This window comes from Rhea americana, unplaced genomic scaffold, assembly GCF_003343005.1.
Source record: "Rhea americana isolate MKP2758 unplaced genomic scaffold, rheAme1 scaffold_68, whole genome shotgun sequence".
NCBI lineage: Eukaryota > Metazoa > Chordata > Aves > Rheiformes > Rheidae > Rhea > Rhea americana.
In genome coordinates this window covers 2853096-2875973 of record NW_028186845.1, presented here as the reverse complement: position 1 = coordinate 2875973, position 22878 = coordinate 2853096, and the positions used below count along the sequence as shown (strand labels likewise).

At 42.3% G+C, this 22878-nt stretch overlaps 1 protein-coding gene across 2 annotated transcripts in view; it reads left to right on the top strand.

The window, feature by feature from the left end:
* Positions 1-22878, top strand: part of TMEM132B (transmembrane protein 132B) — a 255118-nt gene that overhangs the window by 107558 nt on the left and 124682 nt on the right. For both annotated transcript variants that reach the window (XM_085321058.1, XM_085321057.1), the window contains exon 3: positions 5322-5462. In XM_085321058.1, coding sequence (XP_085177184.1) covers positions 5322-5462 — 141 coding nt within the window. The remainder of the gene's footprint in view (positions 1-5321; positions 5463-22878) is intronic.

The window sequence follows — 22878 nt, the reverse complement described above, 5'->3', positions numbered from 1 at the left end:
CCCTGCTGGGGAGCGCTGGTCCCCCCCAGCCCTCCATCTGCTTCGGCAGGGTTTCCCGAGCTGTTTTGCTTTCTGTCCCCTCACTGCCCGTGAGCGCTGACGCTCTGCGTCTCCCTCCAAGTGCCATTAATACGTTTGGATGTGGCATCTATGAATCACGTACTCCCTTCTCCTTATACCTCCCAGCAAACTTCACTTATTTCCTCCTTGCTCTTCCCTTCTTACACAGGGAAAAGTTGCTTGACTTGCCCATACCCCCAGATTCCCTAGATGTTATGTCTGAATTCAGTGATTATTTTATTTTATAGTGCTTGGCTTAATGTAGCTTAAAACACATGTATTTTAACTAGCAACTCCCCAGGGACCTTGTTCAGAACTAATTGCTTGCTGTTTGTGCAATTCTTCAAATACGTAAAATGCTGTGTAAGGACTCAGAATTACTAGACTTTGCTCCAGTCTAGTCTTAAAGATAAGTAAGGGGTGTCTAGCCAAAGTGTAAGCTTGGGATTTGGGATATATTGGTCCAAATTCTTGCTCTGCGGAGACTGTGTAATTTCAGGCAAGATACTGAACTGGCCTACAGCTTGGATTTCCTGTAAGGGAAGGATATAAATATATTTTTAATTGAACTAAAAACCTATGTTGAAGGCTGAATACTGGGATGCTTGGCTGAAGGGAAGGCTGAATACTTGGAAATTACAATTGAAATTTATTATCATAACCATTATTATTAGTACTTCACTCAGAGTGAATTTAGTTCAGATCATGTTTTCCCCCTTTACAGGGAGGAGGAGGAGGAGGGGGGAGGAGATGAGAGGAGCTATTTTCAGAAATAGCTCTGAAAAAGTTTCCTTTCTCATCAGTTTGAGCATGTTCCCTCTGCTGTGAGCACATTCCAGGTTTATTTGCTTACATATCTTTTCCTTCTGTTTCCATTTTAAAGTTCTTTTGGTGAAGATTTTCCTTTCCAGTTACTGCTGCTGGGGTATTGCAAGCAAGCATTACCTTTCAGTTTTTGTGGTTAATCGAATGGGAGGCAGTGGAAGTCCCTGCACCACTTCCTTTAAGTGCTGGGCTGTTTAAATCCCCCTTGCAGCCTGTAAGCTACTGTCCCAGCCCTGGTGATTGCTTGTACCTTCTCTTTTCCTTTTCTTGTTGCAATTGAGAGAAAAGGTTTAGGGCTGCAGAATTCGTAGGGTCGGATGCATTTAAGACTGGGATTGCATTTTAGAATAGTTTATTCTTGTTGCAAGCTGGCAAACTGGGGACACTTCTACTTTGCCACTCCATTCAGTTTATCACGTTTCCAGCTTTATATTCCCCAGTAAATGGAGGATGCTGCTCAGGAAAATAACACTGCCGGGGATACCAAATATATTCTGAAGTCTAAATTGAAATGAGCTCCCTCTATTGTGCATTTATAGCTGGAGAATAGGACTAAATTCACTCGGGAAGCAGTTATTTTATTGATTCCTTGCTCCAAATAGCTTTGACATTTCCCTCCCTACCGTGGCTACCTTCTTTTAAGATCCTCTGGGCAGAAGCAGCACGAAAGGCCGGGCGTGTGGATGTCGCACTTCTGCTGGGCTTCCTCCTCCCCGGGGAGGCGAGTGCGAGGAATAAATCATGAGCAGAGCAAGGACGTGGGCTGCGGCAGGCACACTTGGGGTGAGCTCGATCCCTGGTCATCTGTCCCGGTTACGTCTCTGCTAGTTGCATTATCAGAATTATGCTTAATTTATGATGTTTGAAAAGAGGGCATGCGTCTCTTAACTGGATGGTTTTCTGTCTGAAAACTGTGTTTTGTCAGAAAAGAGTATTTTTGAAATGTGTCAGTTTTGCCAAATTTCCTGTTGACTGGCATGGACTGGAAAGGTACGTTTTGTTCTCACTTTTCTTTTTTATTTCATAACTTATTTCATAATTAGCTTTTATTTAAAAAAGAGAATTTAAGCCATCTTAGTGGTAACAGTTACTTTTTTGATCATATTTCTGTGAAATACTTCAGTAGGATCATTATGATGTTTTTGAGCTCAGAAATGGCACAGTTTTTGTCAGTTGATTTTTTTTTTATTCAGTTATATTTATCCTTACAACTCCCTAGGAGATGGAAGAGCAGCACTTCCAATATTTTATATTTGGGAAAGGGAGGTAGAAAAAAAGTGATCCACCTAAGCATAAAAAGGAAACTTGGCATTGAGCAGGGCGGTATACCCAGCTCTTGCACTCACACAGGAATCGGTCACCATCCTTTCTGAGTTAATGTCAGCTCTGCTAGGAATTTCCTATTCTTTTTCATAGCATCTGATTCATCAACACTTATAACATTTTCTGTGGCTGTGGAGCTTGGAGATAGTTTTGAAGCTATGAATCACTTATCTGAAGAATAGTAGATTTGAGCCTTCCATATGTAAGGCTGGTTTGATTTGAATTTCTTGACTTTTTCTAAGTGAGAAGCTGAATTCAGTTTCTTCCTTCTTTCAGCCTTCCTGGCTCTCCTGATATCCAAAAATGCAAAATGACATCTCGTCTCAGCCCACCAGAGCAGATGCATTGCAGGAGATTAGACTGGAAGTTTTCCTAAAACGCAGTGTTCTGAGATGTTTTTGGAAAATGTAGCTGGGAAGCAGAGTATGTGATGTTCACTTGATGCTAACCCAGCAAGACAGTAAATATTCAGCAAGGGAAATCTGTAGGCACAGGCACCAAGACAACATTGCCAAAAACCAGAAGGCTTCCTGTTAAGGGACAGTGCCCTGAAGGAGGAGCCAAGTGGAGAGCGAAGAGGACGGGCACCAGGAGAGCCGCATCTGCTGGCCAGATGGGCAAAGCCAGTGTCGTAGCTGTATTCAGCCTCAAGAGAAGAAACTGCAAAGCTTTCTGGCTGGGAGGGATAGATGCTAGCCCGTGGGTTAGTCCAGGAGGTGTGCTGGCGTTCGAGGGTACGGCATGTTTGGGAACGGTTGGGAACAGTCCAGGGTGGTGATGGCAGAGGTCAGCACATCTCTGCAGGATCTGTACACATTTGACCTCTGGAAACTCTGGTTGCGCATCTCCTTCCTCTAATTGAAAAGTTCCCTTGAATAAACCATGCTCTCTCTTCCAGGCAGATGGGGTAAAAATGCTTGAGGTACCTCGGGGCTGGATAGGAGGAGCAGGGCAGGGTGGGTGTTTGTGAGCACATGGATAGATGCAAATATTTGAGGCTGTTTCATCCCTACCTGTAGTCTTTAGGGGGACCAGTGGATGGAGGTGAAGGGAAGCAGTAGCTTCAGCATCTGTGGAGGAGGGAGCTGAATGCTGGACCTGGAGGGGTTAAAGTCTGCTCCTATGTGGCAGTGACCTGGGGTGGTTGATTTGCATCCTCTTGGGTAAACTGACCTGGTAGATACAGAACAGAGTAAAGGAAAGTAAATGCTGTGGAGTTAATGTCCTTGTAGTGCAAGAGCTGTGTAGGAGGACATATTAAGCTTCTGGCAGATGGAAAAAGACTGATGAATCCTAAAATCATGGATGAAATCCAACTATCCTCTCCCCCCCACTGCATCTTCTACTGAAATACCTTTAATTAGTCAAGGCCTTGACTTGGTTGGAATTTTAGGGTAGAGGTTTGACGACTTTGTCAAGAAAAACTTGGGAAATTGAGGGGATGGTGGGGAAACAAATTTGTCAAAACATAGAATTTTATATGGGAATGAGAAAATTTAAAAAGTTGTTTTTTTATCATGCTCAAATACTTTTTTTTCAAGTTACTGACTAAGTCTTAAAAAACAAAATGAAACATTGAATCCTTTGCTTGAAGGCCTGAGTCTGTCTCACAGTAAATAACAAGTTGGTCTGAAAGGAAGCTGTGTAGATGCTTGTAAGAGAAAAGCAAGGCCTTGCAGGAAGGATTTGGTCCAGTGTAGTTACTACAAAATAAATGAATTCATCCGAAAGAAGAAGAAGAGATGATAAGAAAGGGGCACATAAGCTTTGTGGCACATTGAACATATGAACGTCATGGAGAAACATGAAGGAAACAATTAGGAAAATATCAAGTAAAATTCTCTCCCTACAGGAAACCTTTCCTTTTTGGATTGGTTATGCCAGGCATGAATTTGGTCCACCAAGTCAATGAAGCCTTACAGGGAAGAATAAGGGAATCATAAAAGCAGGGTGAATTAATTCCATCTCAGAGGAGAAGACCACCCATTGAGTTTTCCAGGCGCTTTGATCCAAAACCATGAATTGAGCTAGAATTGAAAGGAAATTTTTAACAGTGTAATGGAGCACCAACTGGCCACAAGGCATCGGGGCAAATCTATCACAATTAACTGTTAAGTAACGCTTCGAGTCTCAGCAGTGCTGTTTTATTCCACCATACAACTAAGAGGTCCCTCTTGGCTTTGCTTTTAATTAATTAAGTCACAGTAGTGGTGGAGGCAGCGCTACAGCAGTTGCTTTCAGCCAAATTGTTCTCCAGGCATGTTTGGAGCTCTCCTGTAGAAATCCCAGCCTTGTTTTAGGACTCAAGCTGCTATTAAGGTAGTTTGTTTCCCATTCCTTGGCAATCTATTCCTATGCAGAGCTCCACCACAGCATGAACTTATTATTTTTTAACAAATGGAAAAAAAAATTGTTTGTTTAAACAAATGGTGAAAACATTTGCCATGTACTGACCTGCTTTTAGACTCTATCCATGCTTAAGAAGTTAAGGTCTTCCATGTGGACATCATATGAATTTCGGCAGCAGGATTTTACGATCATGTAACAATTAGGAAACAAGCCCAGTTTGATAGACCCCTGTGCAACTGCAAAATTGTTTCTGTCCCTCAGTCCAGGGTCTATGATAACATATTCCTTTCCCTCCCTGTGTTGTGGTCTTCAAGCAACAGAGCATGCTTCCTCCATACGGGCCTCTCCCCAGTACGTAGAGGGACCTTGCTCCCAAAGGTTGACAAGCAGAAGGATCTATTTTATACCACAGTGCTCTGGTTTTCAGTCTTATATTGCAGGACAGACACAACAAATTAAATCAACTTATGCTTAGTCACATCTTTTTCATTTATGTCGAACTGGTGCCACTGAAGCAGAAAACATTCTTATTCTCTCCACATTGTTCAAGCTGAAAATTAACTGGCTTTTCACATAATGAAACTCATACTTCATCTCTTTAAAATAACAGGACCAGATTTATATTTTGAAAGCAATGTGACTTAGAGTTGCAATGTATCAGTCTATTGATGCAAGAGGGAATATTTCATCTTCCCAGTTTTTCCCTCTATGGATTTATTTTTATGAAGCCCATAACTAAAGCAATTCCCGTTGTTTCCCAACAGAATTAAGACGGCCCCAGGTGTGAAGATAGCGGATGTCAGAGTCAGTGATGCAGACCAGTGGGGGATCCAGGAGGAGACGGACAGCGAGAGGACCACGGCCATTATCACGTGCGTGCACAACGATCCAACCGCGGAGAGCAGGTAGGCAGCCAAGCGCTTCCGGGCGCTTACTCTCGCTGAACTGCCGTGCAAGACGCACATTGGCTCCTCTGATAAATGGTGTTACCCTTTGAGCAGTGGTGTATGATCCTTCTGTGCTTCCTTGGAAGAGCTTTCTTTTCTTACGTTTCACTTCTGAGCTTCAGAAGTAGATGATCTAATTAAACTGGAGGCAGCCAACTGGTCCTGGCTCATGTTTGCTTTTCTTGCACCTTCAGGCAGTGAGAGAATTCCTGTTGCCAAAGAACTAACAAAAAGAAATGGATTAAAATAGAAAAGTATGAAAAATAAGAGAGAGCAATATGAGACAGTGCTGTCTCCTTTATTCGAAAAGCTATAAAGGTAATAGCTATTAAGTGTTGTGCGTTATTGCTGCAAAGCACCTATGAGTGTCGATGAAATGTCTCCTGAATGCTGTGTACGTTTATTGCGGTAATGCTCCAGCAAGCTATATGAAAAGTAATGAGAAATTTGCATTGTTAGTCAGAATTATGTATTTTTCAATACAAGCAATTTCTCTCTATTATCGTGCAGTTACTCTACACTTAAAGTACATTGTGCATACATTTAGTCTGAAATTGTATCATAATTAGGAAACGACAAAACTTTATGTCAAAACTTTGATTTCAGGAGTCTTCCTTCTGCATGCATCCTTTTCTGAAAGCTCCTTTAAGAGAGGAAAAATAGGGTTGGTAGCTTACTGATAGTGTAGACCTGGGAGGATTGTTGCTGAAGTCTGGTAGTGCGAAGTGAGCTTCCACTTGGTTTCCTTTTTGGTTTCTGAAGCGGTATTAGAGGAACAAATTAATGCCACTTAATTTTGAATACGAGCGATACCTGTGTTGAGGTGCAAGCTATTTACTGTGGGTTCCTTCGTAGCGACTGGGAGACAGAGGCACTGCTAAGGTGAAGCAGGCCTGTGAACAGCAAGCAGAAAGTGCCTGTTTCTCCCCGGTGAAGATGCAGAGGCTGGAGGTGACCAACTCAGACACAAACATTTGTACTGTAAATGCGTGAAGTGAAGGGAAGTGATTCCCAGGCTCTGTGTCTCTAGCTAAGTCAAGGGGTACAGAGCTTTCTGGCATGAAGCGTCGGGAAAACATTTCAGTTCATTAGCTGCTTCACTGAATTCCTCTCCATTAAAACAAAGAAAGGAAAAGTCTCCTCTTGTTTCCTAAACACATTTATAAAAGTTGTAAGTTTGAATTTGTGGTTGTAGGAAATTCTAGCAACCTTCCTCGTTTTTTTGCTGGGGTTTCACAGGCCGTTACCGAGATAATTCAGAGCGCTGGCAGCTGCGTTCGGCGCTGTCTGCTCTGTCTCCGAATCCTTGGTCTTTCAGCAAGATTTCCCAATTCCTCAAATAGCAGTTACAGAAGGCAGTGCGTCCCGTTAGTGGGGGAGCCCGGCAGCGAGGGGGAGCCCGGCAGCGAGGTCTCGCGCTGCTCTGCCCCCGGCTGCCGATCTGGCGGCTCGCGCGGTGTCCGCTCGCAGCGGAGCGCCCTGGGCCGGCTTTCCCGCTCCAGCCGCAGTGAGCTCGGATCTGTTCGGAGCAGTGTGGAAAGCCGTCGGTTCGGAAGTGAAATGCTGAGGTTAAGGGAAGCCTTAAGATTGTTTGGTGCTACAGAGGGATCTGTCTGCAGAAACTAAGTTATGATTTTTTTGTAGTTAGACAGAGAATAGAGAGAACACTGAAACTTATTGCCTTCTGTGTGGTTTCACTAATCCATGAAATTATACCTGTTACAGTAACTTAGTTTTTATTAAAACCGTTTTTTGCTTTGTGTTGAACTGCTAAATTGCACAAAAGCAACAAATCTCAAGTTAATTAATACTTCGACCCTTTCCTTTGTGAGATTAGTTTTAATATTTTTGGAGTAATTAAAGTATGCAAATAGAAACTGCTGACAGATCGCTTCCAGATTTGCAAATATTGTAGGGCTTAGAGTAAATATTTAACTTTGATCTTTATTTTAATTTGCTTTTTTTGGTCATAATGGTGGCACTCTTATTTCCTTTGAAGAACATTAAAAGTTTATGTGGGGATTCTCCTGTGCTGTTTAAATCAGCAGGGACTTGAACTTGCTTCTGTTAAGGTCAACACAGTAAAACTGTCACTAAACCAGATTCATCCGTTCCGCCTTTCAGTAATTCAAGTAGCTTCATTAAGGGCAGTTTATGTATGAGTGGGAGCGCAGGATCAATCTCCTCCGTTGTCGAGCAGAGGCTATTAGTAAACAGAATAGTTCCTCCCTCGGGGGAGCCAGTTTTCTTTCTTGGAAGTCCTCTGAATTCTGCTGACTTGGCGGCGTTGCGCTGGTGGGGACAACCGGGACTGAGCCTCCGAGCCCGGAGGAGGCAGCGAGCCTGCGCGGAGGAAGAGGCTGCTGAGTTTGCCGCCGTCTGCGAGCACCGCCGGCTCCTCGCTGCCRCCGGGGAGGGTCAGGCAAAGCGAGGAACCCCGCGGGTCGGCGCAGCGCTTGCCGAAATCTCGGTGGCTATCCGCGATGCCCTTAGCGCAGAGATCGGGTCTGTGCGGCTCGCGCGTGAGCTGCTCGCTCTTCCCGCGTGCGCGATGCCGRTAAGAGCCCCACAGGGCCCTCGAGTCAGATGTTGCCTGCAAGGACAACAGCAGCTTTCGAGTGTAACGCGTTCGTGATCCAGCCTTCGTTCCTTTTAGCTAGCGTTATCTTCTGGAGCCTTTTCAAATTTGCTTGCTTTTCTAATCTTTCTCCTTCTCCTCTCGGCAGTGTTATCGTTATCATGAGTTTTTCATCTCCATTTCTCACATTTCCTCGCGCAAATTGAGTGTTCATTAAAATGTTTTAAATTAAGACCTTTCCTCCTTTCATGCAGAGTGCATCGTGTCTTTTTTGTGCAATACTAAAAAAAAAAAAAATTCTTATCACAATGTTTCAGGCAGTTTACATTATATTCTATTAAAAATTCATTTTGTCCAAGGTTGTCACAACTCATAGATTAAAGCTTTCCAGAGTGTGTTTTCTTAGGAATACATTTATAAATTCACCTCTTTAGTAGTCTCGTAAGCTTGTATTTGAAACCTCTTTTTGATAATGCAGTTGTACAAAGAGCATGAAAAGAAGAGATTTATTTTAAATATGTGCACACAAGTGTGCATGCACACACCCATCCTGATCTGTGTGGAGTCTCACTTTGCCCTTACTGCTGTCATCTCAAAGGACTCTGCGGAAGCGTGTTGAGCACGGTGATTGATTGCTGCCGTGTGTGTCCGTTCTCTCTCGTATTCTCTCTGTGGAGCAGGACTCTTTGAATCCGCTCCTGGTAGGGCTCGCTGAATCAAAAGGCTGCTTTGTTTCAAAAATACACAGTTTCTCCTTCAAGCCCAAACACCGTTGCATTAGGGAGACCGCTGGGACCAGGTACTTCGTTCCGTAGGAAGGGATCTGAGTATCTGCGAGGAGTGCAGAGCGCTTCTTGCAAGGAGCAGAGGGAGTCAAGGCTGGTGGACTTAGATAAAAATTGTATGGTTTCAGCCTCCCACACAGAATAACTGTGTCTGAAGGACTGGGATCTTATCCTGAGGTCCACAGCTGTATGTCAAATTGTTGAAAAAATACTTTTGAAATACATAGAAGGCCAAAATTTGGTAGTGTGCCAAACACAAATCCTTTGTAGCATCCAAAAAACCGATCCTGTTCTTGTAAAGACCATGGATGTGTTTTCCACTCTATTCATAAGAAGATGGATTGAGCTTTGCAATTTTTTTTGCTTTGCACCTCAGAGCTATCTGCAAGCACGCTGGGAATGTAGCCACAAATTGTGCTGCAGAAGGGCCAGTGCAAGAGACCTTGGAAAAAATGCTCCGAGAACATGGTCTGGTTTTGGCCCATCGCTCAAGGCCGACACGCAGAGGAATGGGATATCAGGACTTTGCTAGAGTAATTCAGCATTTCATAGGACTAGATTATTTCAAATTGTTGGCGAGGGGAAGCTGGGTTTCTAAAGCCTCTGGTGAAAGGCCCCACAATACGACCTATTTCGTGATGCTCGGTTTCGCCCCTGCAAAGCTGAAGGAAAGAACAAAATCTTAGTGAGACCTGAACCTGTGGCTCCCGAGTGATGAGAGGTCACAAATACAAATACTTAAAACACGAAGTCACAACTTGGCTTTAAAAGGGACGCTATGAAGGATCATTTTCCTTGCTCAGGAAAACTGTTGCTATATTGTATCATTTTTTTTACCTAGGTGAGGAGAGTGTGATTCTCTGACAAACTAGTGCTTTAATCAGAAAGGTTGTGTTTATATTAACTAGCAAAGTTAACGAAAATGATCTTACTCGAAGTGCTGAGTAGAGTGTTACTGAGACCAAACTGGTTCTTCTCATAATGGGATTATTTTATCTCCCTATTTGTAATACAGCTTCCGTTTCTCAGGTCACTGCCTAAGTTAAACTTTGTATGAGGGAGACTCAGAATGCAGAAATAGAGAGGGTTAAATCTTCAGAGCAATTTTTTCATCAAGATGAATTTATTTTGTGGCCTGTAAATGTGTGTTTTTTAATTGATGCAGGCTAGCTCCACTATCTGGCATTTGAAGTCATCTAACTTTAAACTGGGATAGTAAGATGAGTCCATAGTGATCAATCCATTTCTTTACTGCTTTAAAATGTGCTCACAGAATTCAAATAATTTGAATGGCTTTATGAAATCATAATTGTGTGTGTGTGTATATATATAGAGATAGCTATGTCTTTAAATCAAAAAAAGTTAGAATCTGCTATTTCATGCATTTTTAGGTATGTAAATAAATCCTCTGATTTTGAAATAATTCACTTCTTTGGTTTTTGTGCTTGGGAATATTTCTTGAGCTATAAATATCACTCAAAAGGAATACATAAAGTTGTCTGCCAGTTAGGATGTGTGCCTGTATTTAGCAAATGTGAATACATGTTATTGGAGCTGATGGTCAACTGAGCAAAAATGTTGTATTACTTGGTTTTGTTTTTAAAGCTCTGGGTATGTCTCAAAAATAAGAACTGAGATTCTTTCCTCTCACTTCTCATCTTGACTGACAGCCTTGATTTACTGTAATCACTTTTTTGTTGGAAATGCCATTTTTCCCCGAGCTGACCAAGGGCGGAAACACGCTCTCTCCCTGGATCCTGTGTTGCTCCGAGGGGGCTTCCTAGCTTCAGCCATGGCTCTGCCAGCTTTGGGCTGCTTCTCATGGTGCTGTGGAGGTGTTTCTGCCCTGAATGCCCCATCGCTCTATACTCCAGAATAGCTTTTTAATTTGGGCCCCATGCTGCATCCAGGCGGCATGAGAGGTTCCCACTGCCTCCAGAACCTCTCCAGGTTGCTTGATCAGCTCCTTCAGCAGCTTGGCTGGCTCTTGGCACGGAGCACGGTGTGCTGAAGCTAGGAGGAGGAGTTTGGGTGCTTCTGTAAGGTAAATCAGCCTATAGGTATGGGTGGCTGCACCTTGCTGCAGCACACAGCAGCGTGCTGTTAACTACAGTGCGGAAGGCAGCAGGACATGCAGGGAAACACTTGCGGATGTGTTTATTGCCAGAGGAACTTGCTTGGCCCCAGGACATTGAGCGTGTAAAGTGCCATCAGCAGCAGCAGTTGGCTGGCAGAAGATCAATTTTGCGTGTCGCTCCTACACAAAAGAGCAGTAACTGCTGTAGACAGCCGGCCTTGTTCTGCCTTGTTTTAGGCCCATGGAAAGGCAGTGGGCCGCACGCCATTGAGTTCACACAGTACCAAAGAAAAGTGAATGAGTAAAAGGAGCAGAGGGAGCACAGAAACACAGGGCGATGCATAATCCTTTTGCTCGAAATGAAAAGAAAAAAAAGGCTTAAGGTGTGGGAACAAGTCAGAGAGTGTTCAGCAAAGACCCCGGAGAAAATGGGATCGCGCTGTGGGAGGAAACGGGCTTGGGAAGGGCCGAGCTGGGGCAGGATTTACATGTTGTTCACAAGCGCCTGCTTGCCAGCGTTGTTSACGCAGGGGCCAGAGCTGCTCCTCAGAGAAAGGATGACAGCAAGCTCCCAGATTCAGGGCCAGGACATCCTAACACTGGGGAAGCCGCCGGGTAACATCTGTTCTGTCACGCGGGGAAAGCCGTGTGCAGCATCACGTACCGGCTTGGGTGTTCCCCCCGGTTCTTATGCACTTGTTTTGCTTAGGTCAGAGGTGTCGTGGGCAAAGAGGTGTGCTTTGAACGTAGAATGGAAATGGCCTACAGTTCCTGCAGGGGTTCGTTCTCTGGCCTTTGGCTAGACCCCAAGGCAGCAATGTCTCTTGAGCCGTTGGCGAAGAGAGTTTTATCCTTAATGCACAAGTTTTAAGGCTGTGACCCGTATTGTGAGCGACAGCGTCTGTTCTTTGTGCAAAGAGTGTTCCAGTGAGAAGCATCCACGTGCGTTTTCAAGCATAAATGACTCAACAGAATCACAAAGAAAACCTGAGTTACAAGAATTTTAACTAACCTTTATTCTTTACATGTATGCCTCTATGTATAAAAGAATGCAAGCTTCCTTGGAAATGCTTCTGTAAAATAAAAGCACCGAAGTCCCATAGTAGCTTAGAGAGGATATAAAAATAATAGATAAATTAACAGCAGTATGGAGGACCCTTTAGTGTAGAAAGCTATAGTTCTAGGATCAAATGGGAATACATAATTTCTGGAGTTTTTTTCATTCAAGGCCAGGAACAATGAAATTGTCTATCCCTCTCCTGTAGGGAGCCTAATAGCCCAGTAACCACATGAATCCTCTCCTGCCTGCCAGCTTTTTCAGATGGTTGTTTCTTCTTCTTACACAGTTAGGCTCACTGCTGCTTTGGCAAAGTCCCCAGTAGAGATGGGTCACAAGGATTACCAACTGGTAGTCCAGATAATTGCTTCCTAGCCCCAGTTCACCTGTGCAAGAAGATAGTAACTCAGTGGCTCTTCTTATTCCACCCTTGTTGTGTTGGCAGTACCTTTATTATGGCCCAAGGATAACTTTTTGAACAAATATACCTTTGGTAGGTGAAAAGAGCTGTTGAGCAATGCAGTAAGGAGCCCCTACAAGGTAAATGCACTGTTGTCTTGTAAAATTTGAAAAATGTTTAACTTCTTTTGAGAAGAATTCAGAATTTGTGAAGTGGGGTAAGATGATACTGTGTAAATGGAAGCATGAAGATGGCTTAGAAAACTAATGTTAGGTAAAGGTCTGTTAACTTGCTATGCCAATAAAATACTCTATGTAAATCCAGAGAAATATGCCATAAAATTCCTTCCACCAGTGTAATGTATTTGTGTTTATCTAATAGGCATACACTGAATGAGAAAAATCACTTTTTAGCTTACAAAAGTTGCATATTGCTTAGAAGGCTCAGTTGTACCTTGGTAAATATGCTCGTGTGCCCTCATTAGGTAGAAAAGCTTCTGATTGCGAGCAGTCTTTGTAGAGGATAGGTTTAATGTTATGAGAAGCATCAAACTTGGGCTATATGTAGGGTATCCCCTCAGTAAGGGACAGAGGAATTATGTAACTCAAACTGAGAAGACGACAAAGTTTCTTAGGCGTAGAAAGAAGTGTACTGAGAAACTCTTCTTGTATCCCATCCTCTACCTTTTCAGAAGTAATGGCAAGAAAATTCTGACAAGTAGAGGGTTGTAGCACGAGAAAGGGACCATATCCATGTTTGGCCAACTGGTCATGCACTCCCTGATTTTGATTCTTGCCTCAAAAGAGCCAATTCTGATTCCCTGAATTCTCTTCATAGATGTTTATTACCCATGTTTGTGGATGAAAATGTTTTTCCCAAAAGGCTGATTCGTACCTTTCTACAGGAATTAGACAGGAAAAATTTGAGCCTTTAAGCCTTTTTGAATTTGATCTCCTTTCTCTGTATTGACAATTTAGGAAAATAGAAGCTATTTTTTAATTTCTGACTTTGTTTTTGAATATATTTTATGTTAATGATTAAAAAAAGATGATCAGTGGAACTCGCTGGCCTATTAGTTTCTTCTTCGGTGCAGCAATGAACGTGCCAAGAAGTGGCATAAGCTTTTCATAAGACTGGTCCACAGAAGCTGATACAAAAGTTATTGGCGTTGCTGAGGACTGAAGGCTTCAGATCGGACTAAATCCAACCATTTTGAGTGATATTTCTTTTGAAAGATAGGCCAAATCATTCTGAAACAAGTCTTGTTTTTTAATTTGACCTAATTAGCTTCATTTTGGGTACATCATTCCTACATGTGAATCTTAATATTGATGTAACAGTTGGCAAAGTTTAATTTCAGGGTAGGGTAGTCTGTGTAATTAGGACTGCAAGAATATAGCAGGGAGGCTGTGAGCAAATTTCAAATGCATGCTGAGTGAGTGAGTGACTGGTGAAATAGTTATTCATCCATTGGCGCTTTCATGCTTTTCCCATATTGGATGCCAAAGGGAGTGATGACATATTCAAGAGTCAATGGGCTTCTCTGAATCTATACCAACCTGCTGTCTGCTATTTCCTATGCAATATGTATTAGTGTTCATGTGGATGATTGCACATGAGTTACTATTGGAGGCCCAAGACAAAAATCTGTACAGTTCTGGAAAGTTTCTGAAGCTTTACTCCACTGCCACGGAGATACACGCGCACATTCCAGATATGCTCAGCTGACAGCTCAAGACTGAGTGCTAAAGCCCAAGTAAGCACGGCTGCTGAACCCGCCGCTCTCTTAACAGATCCTCTGACTCAAGGAACAAGAGTGAAAATGCAGGATTTGGGGGGGTTGTTTTTGTAATTTAGTCATAATTTTTTTCTTCTCCCTTGATAACTTGGACTTAGAGGAAACCTCAGATGAGGTGTACACTGATCTAAGTAGCAAGGAAGCGCTATTCTTTGCCAGAGTTCATCTTATGCATGTGAGTTCTGCACATCTCCAGATTTCCATGCAGCACCTCAGATGTCTAACCTCACCTATACGATGGGAAGGTCATGATGAGCCTTACAGAGAGTCTAGAGGGAAGGAGAAGAGGCTATCAGAAGCTTTATGCCACAAAGGCACAAGCTGATTCTTCTGTAAATATTTCGCTTGACTAATATACTCAATTTAAAAAATTTATTCTTTTGGCAAACTTAAGTCTAGGTTCAGAAAAGCATCATTATGTAGGGTGCCACTTAAGTACGTACTTGGTTTTAAGTACCTACCTCGTTTCTGTTGATGCTGGTTATAATGATAAAGGAGGTACTCAGAGTTAGCAATTGGAGACAGCGCTATGCTGAAAATATAAGTCTTAATGGTAAGCCATGTTTTTTATATATATATGTGTATATATATATATATATGTATATAATGAGAGGCATTAGTGTGTCACATTTGAAAATGTTATAGAAATCAGCAGCTGAACTGTTCTGTAATACAGAAACTTTCTCAGTACGTTAGAAATGTTGCTTAGGAACTTACTTTCATCAACTTTATACAGATTCAAGGTACATAGTAAGATTGGTCTTTGATATAATAGGACTGGAAGAAATTAATGAATGAAGGTGAAATGGGGGAGTCTGTATCTGAGGTATGTTTAATTTCCACCTTCACCGATTTAGGAGTTTGCCTGGTAACGGAGCCTCCAGTGCGCATTTAGAATTCAAGTCAAGATGTGTTGACTTGCTTACTTAACAGCCACTGCATTAAAGTACAAAACTGAAAACTCATTTATTAGGCATTTAGCCAAAATTTAAAATCATTTTGTTGTTAGGAGGTGCTGTTGCTAGACAGGCAAATATTAAGTATTTTTCTTTGATTTATTTGATTACCCTGTGCCAAGTACGTTATAAAATATCCCAGTATTAACGTTGCAGAAATTAACTTCTGTTTTAGTTAGTATTTTTCACTCATTTTTCTCCAAATATTCCTCACCTGTGCCTGTAACTTACTGCTTTTTTTTGGAAGCAAATAATGTAACTTGAATAGAATAGAAGTAAACTGACTGGATAGCGGCTGATTCTTCTGTGAGAGTCAGCGCGTGATTTTTTTTTTTTTTTTTTTTATTTCTTTTTAAACCTCACTATTTCCTTGAGGAGAATGGTAAGCTGGATTTGAGCTACGAGCGCTCACGCATCCGTTGGTGGGATGAATCCGTAAGCTGGGCCTCTGGCACGTCTGCGAGCTGCCCGGCCCCCGGGGCGTCTGAAGAGCGTGCGGACGCGGGGGGCACGCAGCGCCGGGGGCCGGGGGGTGCGACGCACCGGCCGCGAAGCCCTGGTTGTCAGGAGAGCTCTCGGCCTCTCGAGAGGCAAAACGCTGGGAGGGCGTTCATCCGCGGCAGCTTCCCACCCCGGGGGAACGGCTTTCCCCAGGACCGTGCCGTACGGCTGGGGCTGTGGTAGGAGGAGAGCTGTGTTCCCCTAGCCCCTCGCTGAAAATGTAGGCCACCGTGTTATAATAAACTTGGACATATTGCCTGTGGGATCTTGCGCGCAGGTACTTGAAAGCTAACTCTGCTTGTTCTTTCTGTACAGTTTGGTCCGTGTGGATTTTCCCAGGATACTTGTTAAGAGGTTTGCTGTGAAATATTGCAGTTATTAAGGCAAATTGCAAAACCTTTAGCGAAAAAGCTTTCCTAAAACCCAACTGCCAATAGCTTGATCTTGCAAAAAATACCTTTTTCTATTGGTCTAATTAATGAGTATGTTTTGAGTCCTTAAAAGTTCTTGGGCCTGGGGGGCTCAAGACCTTAGCGAGGCATGGCACTCCCCATTTGCACGAAGTGAGAGCTGCTTGTGGGAGAGCTTTGTTGTTGCTGGGGTTTGCTCTTCTGCGGGTGTCTAAAAATGCCGCGCTTTTTGTGGGGGGTTTCGTATCCCGTGCTTCGGCTGTGAGCAGCCCTGAGCAAAGGACAGGCAAACACAGATCCTCCCTGACGTTTGCCAAGGTCCGGTCAGGCTGGTCTGTGGCAGCAGGACTCTGAGTGCTGTGCTCTTCCCGATACCGCACTCCCACAGCTGCCGGGCTGAGCCTGAGTCCTCCTGTGCAGCCCTGCTGAAAATCCCCTCTTCCCCAAACAAATATCCCTGTTGCTGTCAGCTAGGAACAAGGCTGTCCTGCCTCGCTGAGACGCTTAACATGTTTTAGCTCTTTAGCCGAGGGTGCGCTCAGCACTGCACAATCAGAAAGAAATACTCTGTCTTGTCTCTTAGGAGTTTTCAGTGCATAAGTTTAACTCCAGAAGTTATTGATCTCAGCAGTGAATAGATAGTGGAGATATTTGGAGACAGACATTCCTATTTTCTGTCTCCCTTTTAGACAATTTTTTTTCCACGCTGGTTTTCTAAATGCATGGCTAATGTTTCTTTTTGTCAGATAAGTAGTCTTCTTAATGGTGTACCGTTTAATTTCTTTAGTGACAAGAGGAGGAAATAAGTTATTCCTCTTTTTAAAAGAGTAATTTAAGTAGGGAATAATGAATGCAAAATGCTGTCATTAAAAATCAGCAGATAAACTGATGGATCATCTGTCACTCCCAAGCCTTGCCATAAAAGAAAAGTAGATAATCTTTTTTTTTAAACTCTTTTTTTTTTTTTAATGAAAATGATAGTGATGAGTATGGAACATGTTGACTGTGAATGCCTTAATTGCCTTAATAATGAAAACAATTATTTATCCAGTGAACAACACCTAGAGACTCCCTGCTGGCCAAACACATCGTAGGAGAAGATAACTTCTTTTAAGAGCCTTCCAAAACACCTAGCGTGAGAGAGGGGGTATTTTACAGTTTTGCAGTCCTTTGTCCTCTCTGTATTTCTGAATTTCACCAGGTTTCTTCCGGTAGATCCTCATTCTGTGCAACACTAACATAGTGGCGTGAAATTAGATTTTGCATAGTACACGCTTGGACATTGAGAGTGGGAATCACATGATGCCTTTGGGTGTCAACAGTGGAAGATAGTTGGATCTGACTTACCTGCATTCTGCTGAAGTGCTCCCAGGTGTGATTCATCTCAAGGGAGATAACCTAAAACAGGCCAGAAAACTGCACAGGGGAAGTGCCTTTTCTCTGCATCGCACGTGTAGGACAGCCACTGGGCTACCTCAGATGGAGACATCTAAATTAGAGAAATATTAAATTGAGTGCGATTAATCCAAGCCTTTGTTTCTTAAACTTTTTGCTTCTCTTTTGATACCATTAAAGAGTTAAGAATTTGTAGGATACATCAGCCGATACTGTTGTTCTGGGACTACAACAGCTTTTTCCTTGGTTTATGACATGGCTTAGTTAAGTGACAACCCTCGGTAAATATTGACTCTTTTGGTGACTCTTGTCCTTATAACCTACCCAGAATTTCTGAGAACATGTTCACAAGGATTTCCTTTTGGCTTAGTGCAGATGTAACAGTTGAAAAATAGTAGCTCAGGTAGCTCATAGGCACAAGGGTGGTTTTCCCACCTGGCAGGTTGAGTGCCTTCACCCCTGGGCTCTTCAGAGCTGAATCGTGGAATCCTGTAGTTTTCAGAAGGACAAGTTTTATACATGATGAGAATATAAATTTAAAAACAGTTGCTAAGGAAAACTACTTCCATCCTTACTCTCCTTCTCTCCTTTATATATGTGAAACATTTTTGAGTGCTGATTGTCAAAATATCTATGTTGTTTTTAATCAATCATTAGTCTTCAATATGGCAATATTCCAAAAAGTCTTTTCTGTCTCTGGCACTGGCTGTGGTGGGCACTGAGTGCATGTGTAGGACACTGTCTGTCCTCAGAAGGTCTCAGTGTTTGTTTGGTTCAGGTCCATACATCTGGAGACTTTGTTAAAGAGCCTAGGCTGAAGTTCTTTAAGCTGAAGAGCAGCTTCCAACCTTGTTTTGTATGCCTTTATTTCATTCCCTCCCCCCTTAAGTGATATTCTGGGCTCCTTCTAAATTGCATAAGTAATCTAGATACTAGACTGAGGGCTACTCAGTGGCCCGTAACACTGAAAACTTACCACTTGTTTGCATGAAATAGGACCTGACTGTCCTAATCCAGCATGTGATCTAGACAGATATGAACGCTCTGTTCCTCACTACACACCAGAACATCTATTTTTCTCAGTCATTACCAGGAGACAGGAAAGGAGAAGTTCAAGCCCTCATCACAGTATATTCACCATCTCACAAAAGCATTTTTATTGACTGTGTCCAAAGCTTTATGAAATGATGCTATCATCAGGGGTAATATCAGTCTCCGGCCTCTGTGAAGAGGATTGTCACATATATGATATAAAAAATACTTTAATCCTGTTGGTGATGGCAACCAACAGTGCTTTTCTCCGTAGTTCCTGGATTCCTCAGGATAGTCAGGACAGCTGGATAAAGGGGGCTCACATCGTGGCGCGTCGTGGAGCAGAGGTGGCCCGAAGGCTTGCATGCCTGCAGGGACTTCCCCGGGGCTCAACAGCGGAGCAGGACGGGTCAAACACAGCGTCGTTGTCCCCTCCCGTTTTGTCAGTGCAACTTTTCATGTCTGATTACTTGTTTTGCTTATATTGCTGCCTCAGGCCAGCTGAACATATGCATGTTCCAAAAAGACTGGTGAAGACAAAAAACCCAAGTATATTCTTAGAAGCTGAAAATAACTGCACAAGCATTGAAAAACACTGGAGAGCTCCATTTTTTGTGCTTTATGGAGAAAAATTCTCTGCAGGCTCCCCCCCCACACCCGTTCTATACATACATATATACATTTATATGTAGCATAAAGAGCTGGAGAACTGGAAGGGCGGGAGCAGGATTTCTTTGAAGTAGTTGAAGGGGACAAGGAATTGATCACCTGCAGTGGGACAATTTGTGCTTTTGCCTCCTGTGATTCAGTGAATTCATGAAGCTTTTGGTGTGGCTGTCGGTTAGTCCTGACGTTTTGTTTATTTGATGAGGGAATGTCTGCTGGACTTCCTCCCTCCGCCCCTAGACTCCAGCGGAGATCAGCAGAACTGATGTGAGCTGTAATTCTGTTTCAGCCATGATTATATGTCAGTCTGCTGTACACTGTAAGTGGTACTTCTGGATTCCTGCTGTGAGGAGTTGATTAGATTCAGGTACCTTTTAGTTCTCTATATAAGGATTTTTTTTTTATTTTTTTAACAAAGCAGAGTAACACACGAAAGCCCCAGTTTATTCTTTATTCTCTTTTTTACACTAATACCTCATGTGTAAATGCAACAATAAAATGTTTTGGGAGTGCCTGACTTCACATAACTCCAATTGTTCTTTTCCAAATAAAATTCAATTTAAAGGCTCATATTGGCCCCAAATTCTAGGATAGGCCTGTGGCCTAGGTAGAAATTTCCTACAAAATGTAAATTTTAAATTGAATTTGGAACTCTGTAATAAAATGAGTGCTAAATGAAAGTTTATTTGTAGTTCTGCTTGTTACATTTTTCATTATAAGCACAAGCTTTATTCCTCCAAATATATTATTGAATGAAAAAAAGAAACTATTCTTTTATCTGCTAATGCTGGTGCCTGTGATCCATTCTGTTCATTTTCTGTGTGATTTTCTTCGTATGATTCTTCTCCAGCGTATATAGCACAGAAGAACTTAATTGCTCAAATCTGATGTAGTTTTCTATTCCTGGTGACTGTGTAGGTTGTGAAACCATTATGTGGGAGATGCCTTCTGGTGTATGTAGTGCGTGTTGCAATTGGGATACGGCAGGATTAGGGGCCAGGCTGAGAGGAGCCTTTTAGTGAGCTTTTTGGACATTTTTCTGTGGAGCTGCCAGTTAGATTGTCATTTGCTGAGCGGTTTTTGCAAGCAGAAAGTGTTCTTCCTGAGGCTCTCCTGCTACAGGGGGTTTGTAATGAATGTAGCATCGTTTAGTTCTGGGTGATCAAGAGTGAAACCACTGAATTTATACCAGCAGCTAATGTTTGACAAAGGGCTGGAAACCACTCTTCATCTGATGACATGGAGGAAGACCCTTTCCCTGGATGACTAACTTTTGATTTCTAGCCATGGAAAGTTTTATTCTGTTTTTGCTATTTGCAAATATTATGCTTGGTGCTGGTAATGTATAACACTGGAGACAGATTATACCCCCAAAATATCCCCAGACTGGGCCAGCCTAGCTTTACTCATTTGCACATGTTGCCCCTCACTTAATTTTCTTTTGAATAGAGCTTTAATTAGGTCTCTGGATGAGACAGGTGCAAAATGGCATCTGATACAATGAAGGCTGTTCTGGAGTCCAGACTCTGGGACTGTTCAGATTGAGTTATTCCCTGCTCTGGATGTGACTTTCAGTGACCAGCTGGACTCCTCTAAGTTTTCAAAATGCTATAGAGGAATGACTTTGGTGGTGCTTAGGCTCCTTGTGGGTTATATGCACAGAGGTTATTTGCAGCTGCAGTTCCGCTCACCAGGAAACACTAGGACAATGCTGGTACTCTGATGCACAGTGCAGGGTTGTTAAATTTTAACAGTGAGACATTTTGACAACTCTTGCAGTTTTTATTGTGTGCCCCCAAATATTTATGTTCTAAGTCACTGGCTCCTCAAGCCATGTGATTCAAAAGAAGGATTCAGCATGTATTTAAAGGAAAAAAAGCAATTCTGCTTTTCATGACTGACAGAAAATCTGGAAAATTAAGAGTCAAAAGATGAGAAAGCAAAGAGAGAACATTTAAAAACTTGAGGAATCTTTAAGGTGAGCTCATGAATGTGCAAGGTTTGATTAATGATTTTTTCATGTTGGCGATGCAAAGGAGGGCTCTTGCTTTTCATGCTTTAGGCACTATTGGAGTGCATGCTGTGGTAGGGTTCCACATTTTTCAGCATAAATTATCGTCCTTTGCAAGTGGCCATTTGATTTCCTGTCTTGGCAATTAATGATAGAGTAGGCAGTAATTTTAAGATGAGCTTGGTCAGTCTTCTTGTTAATACACCATGAACACAAACACTGTACGTTCCGAGGATCCCTGCACTGCTAATTAGTATTTCTGTGGCTTCACTAATCGCTTAAACTGGGAACTTGGCCAAAGCTAACAGAAGAGACTTCCAGTACAATAAATTGTTTTAATTTTGTGATCTGATCTTGTGCATGGCTCAGTGTTTCTGAAAGCACGAGTAGAATAAAATCTCATTTTCCATGATAACATATGCAAATCAGAACTTTTTGGTCCCAGATGAAGCTCTGCTTCTATTGACATGGTGCTAGCAAAATACTTCTAAGAATAAAAAGCCGCTAAAACTTTATTTTGCTGATAATATTTCGTTATTGCTTTGTAAGCTACTTTAACCATAGGGCAAAATCTGCTGAAAAGATAAGATCCTATAACTCTTGTTTGCTTGTATCATTCTCTCTATGATTTATTGAATGCCATAGGTGTTCATGGCATTTTGCAGACATATAAAAGATTGACATGTTCCTACCTCAAAGAACTTAAAATTTTTGCAGGTTAGCAGCAGTCAGCAGTTTCTTCCATCTGAATTTTACTTTTTAACAGCACTGTGTAAAATCACTGTTACACAGCTGCCAAATGAAATGGCATTTTATTTTTAGTTGCAAATGTGATTTTATTTTTCTTTTAATGCTTGTTAAAGGTTTGTGTCTGTCTACACGAAGGACTAAAAATCTCTGTGCCCTGACCATAATGCAAAACAGAAGCAGTACAAAATAGCCCGTATCCTCCAACTCGGAGAGATTGTGTGTAATGTCCGTGAGATTGGCGGTAAGGGGGCCGCGTAGCCCCCCCTTATGGTAGGGACTTTTATGATATGGGTAATACTGCAAAATAGAGGAAGATTCATAGCTCCTTTCGCATCAGGAAGCAACCTGCGTCCCAGTGGTAATGACTCCCGGCCATCGTTGGTTTATGCGAGATTTGAACTAGTGACCAAGCAATGAAACGCTCTGTATCCCGCTATCAGAGCAGACACTCTTTTAGCGAGGTGCTTGGGGATGATTTCTGTAGCTCTTACAGAGGTCAACCAGCTAATTCCTCACAGGCTACTCTGAAAATCTTTCCATTAAAGTTTAAAGGATCTAGGTGAGAGAAAGTTTGATGTGGCTAATACTTATATGTCCCTTTCTGAAGGAGAATATGTTCACTTGATCATTTCTTTACTTAAAAATATCTGAAACCTTTTCCCATCGTTGATTTTATACCATTGGATGCCTTTTATTGCGGATATTTGGAATGTCCCTTTGCTACTTGCCCCATCTTTATGTTTTGCATTGTATCTTTACAGTAAAATGTAGGTAAAGCTCCACTTTCAAACATGCGATTTTAGGATTTCCAGGCAGTTGTATAAAGGTAAAATACATCTATATCCTGCCCAGGTAATTTAGCAGAATTATATATATAAACATAACATTAAAAGCCATTTTCTGAGGCTTATGATTACACTGATTTTGTTTGTCGCACACCTGCATGTAGTGACTTAAA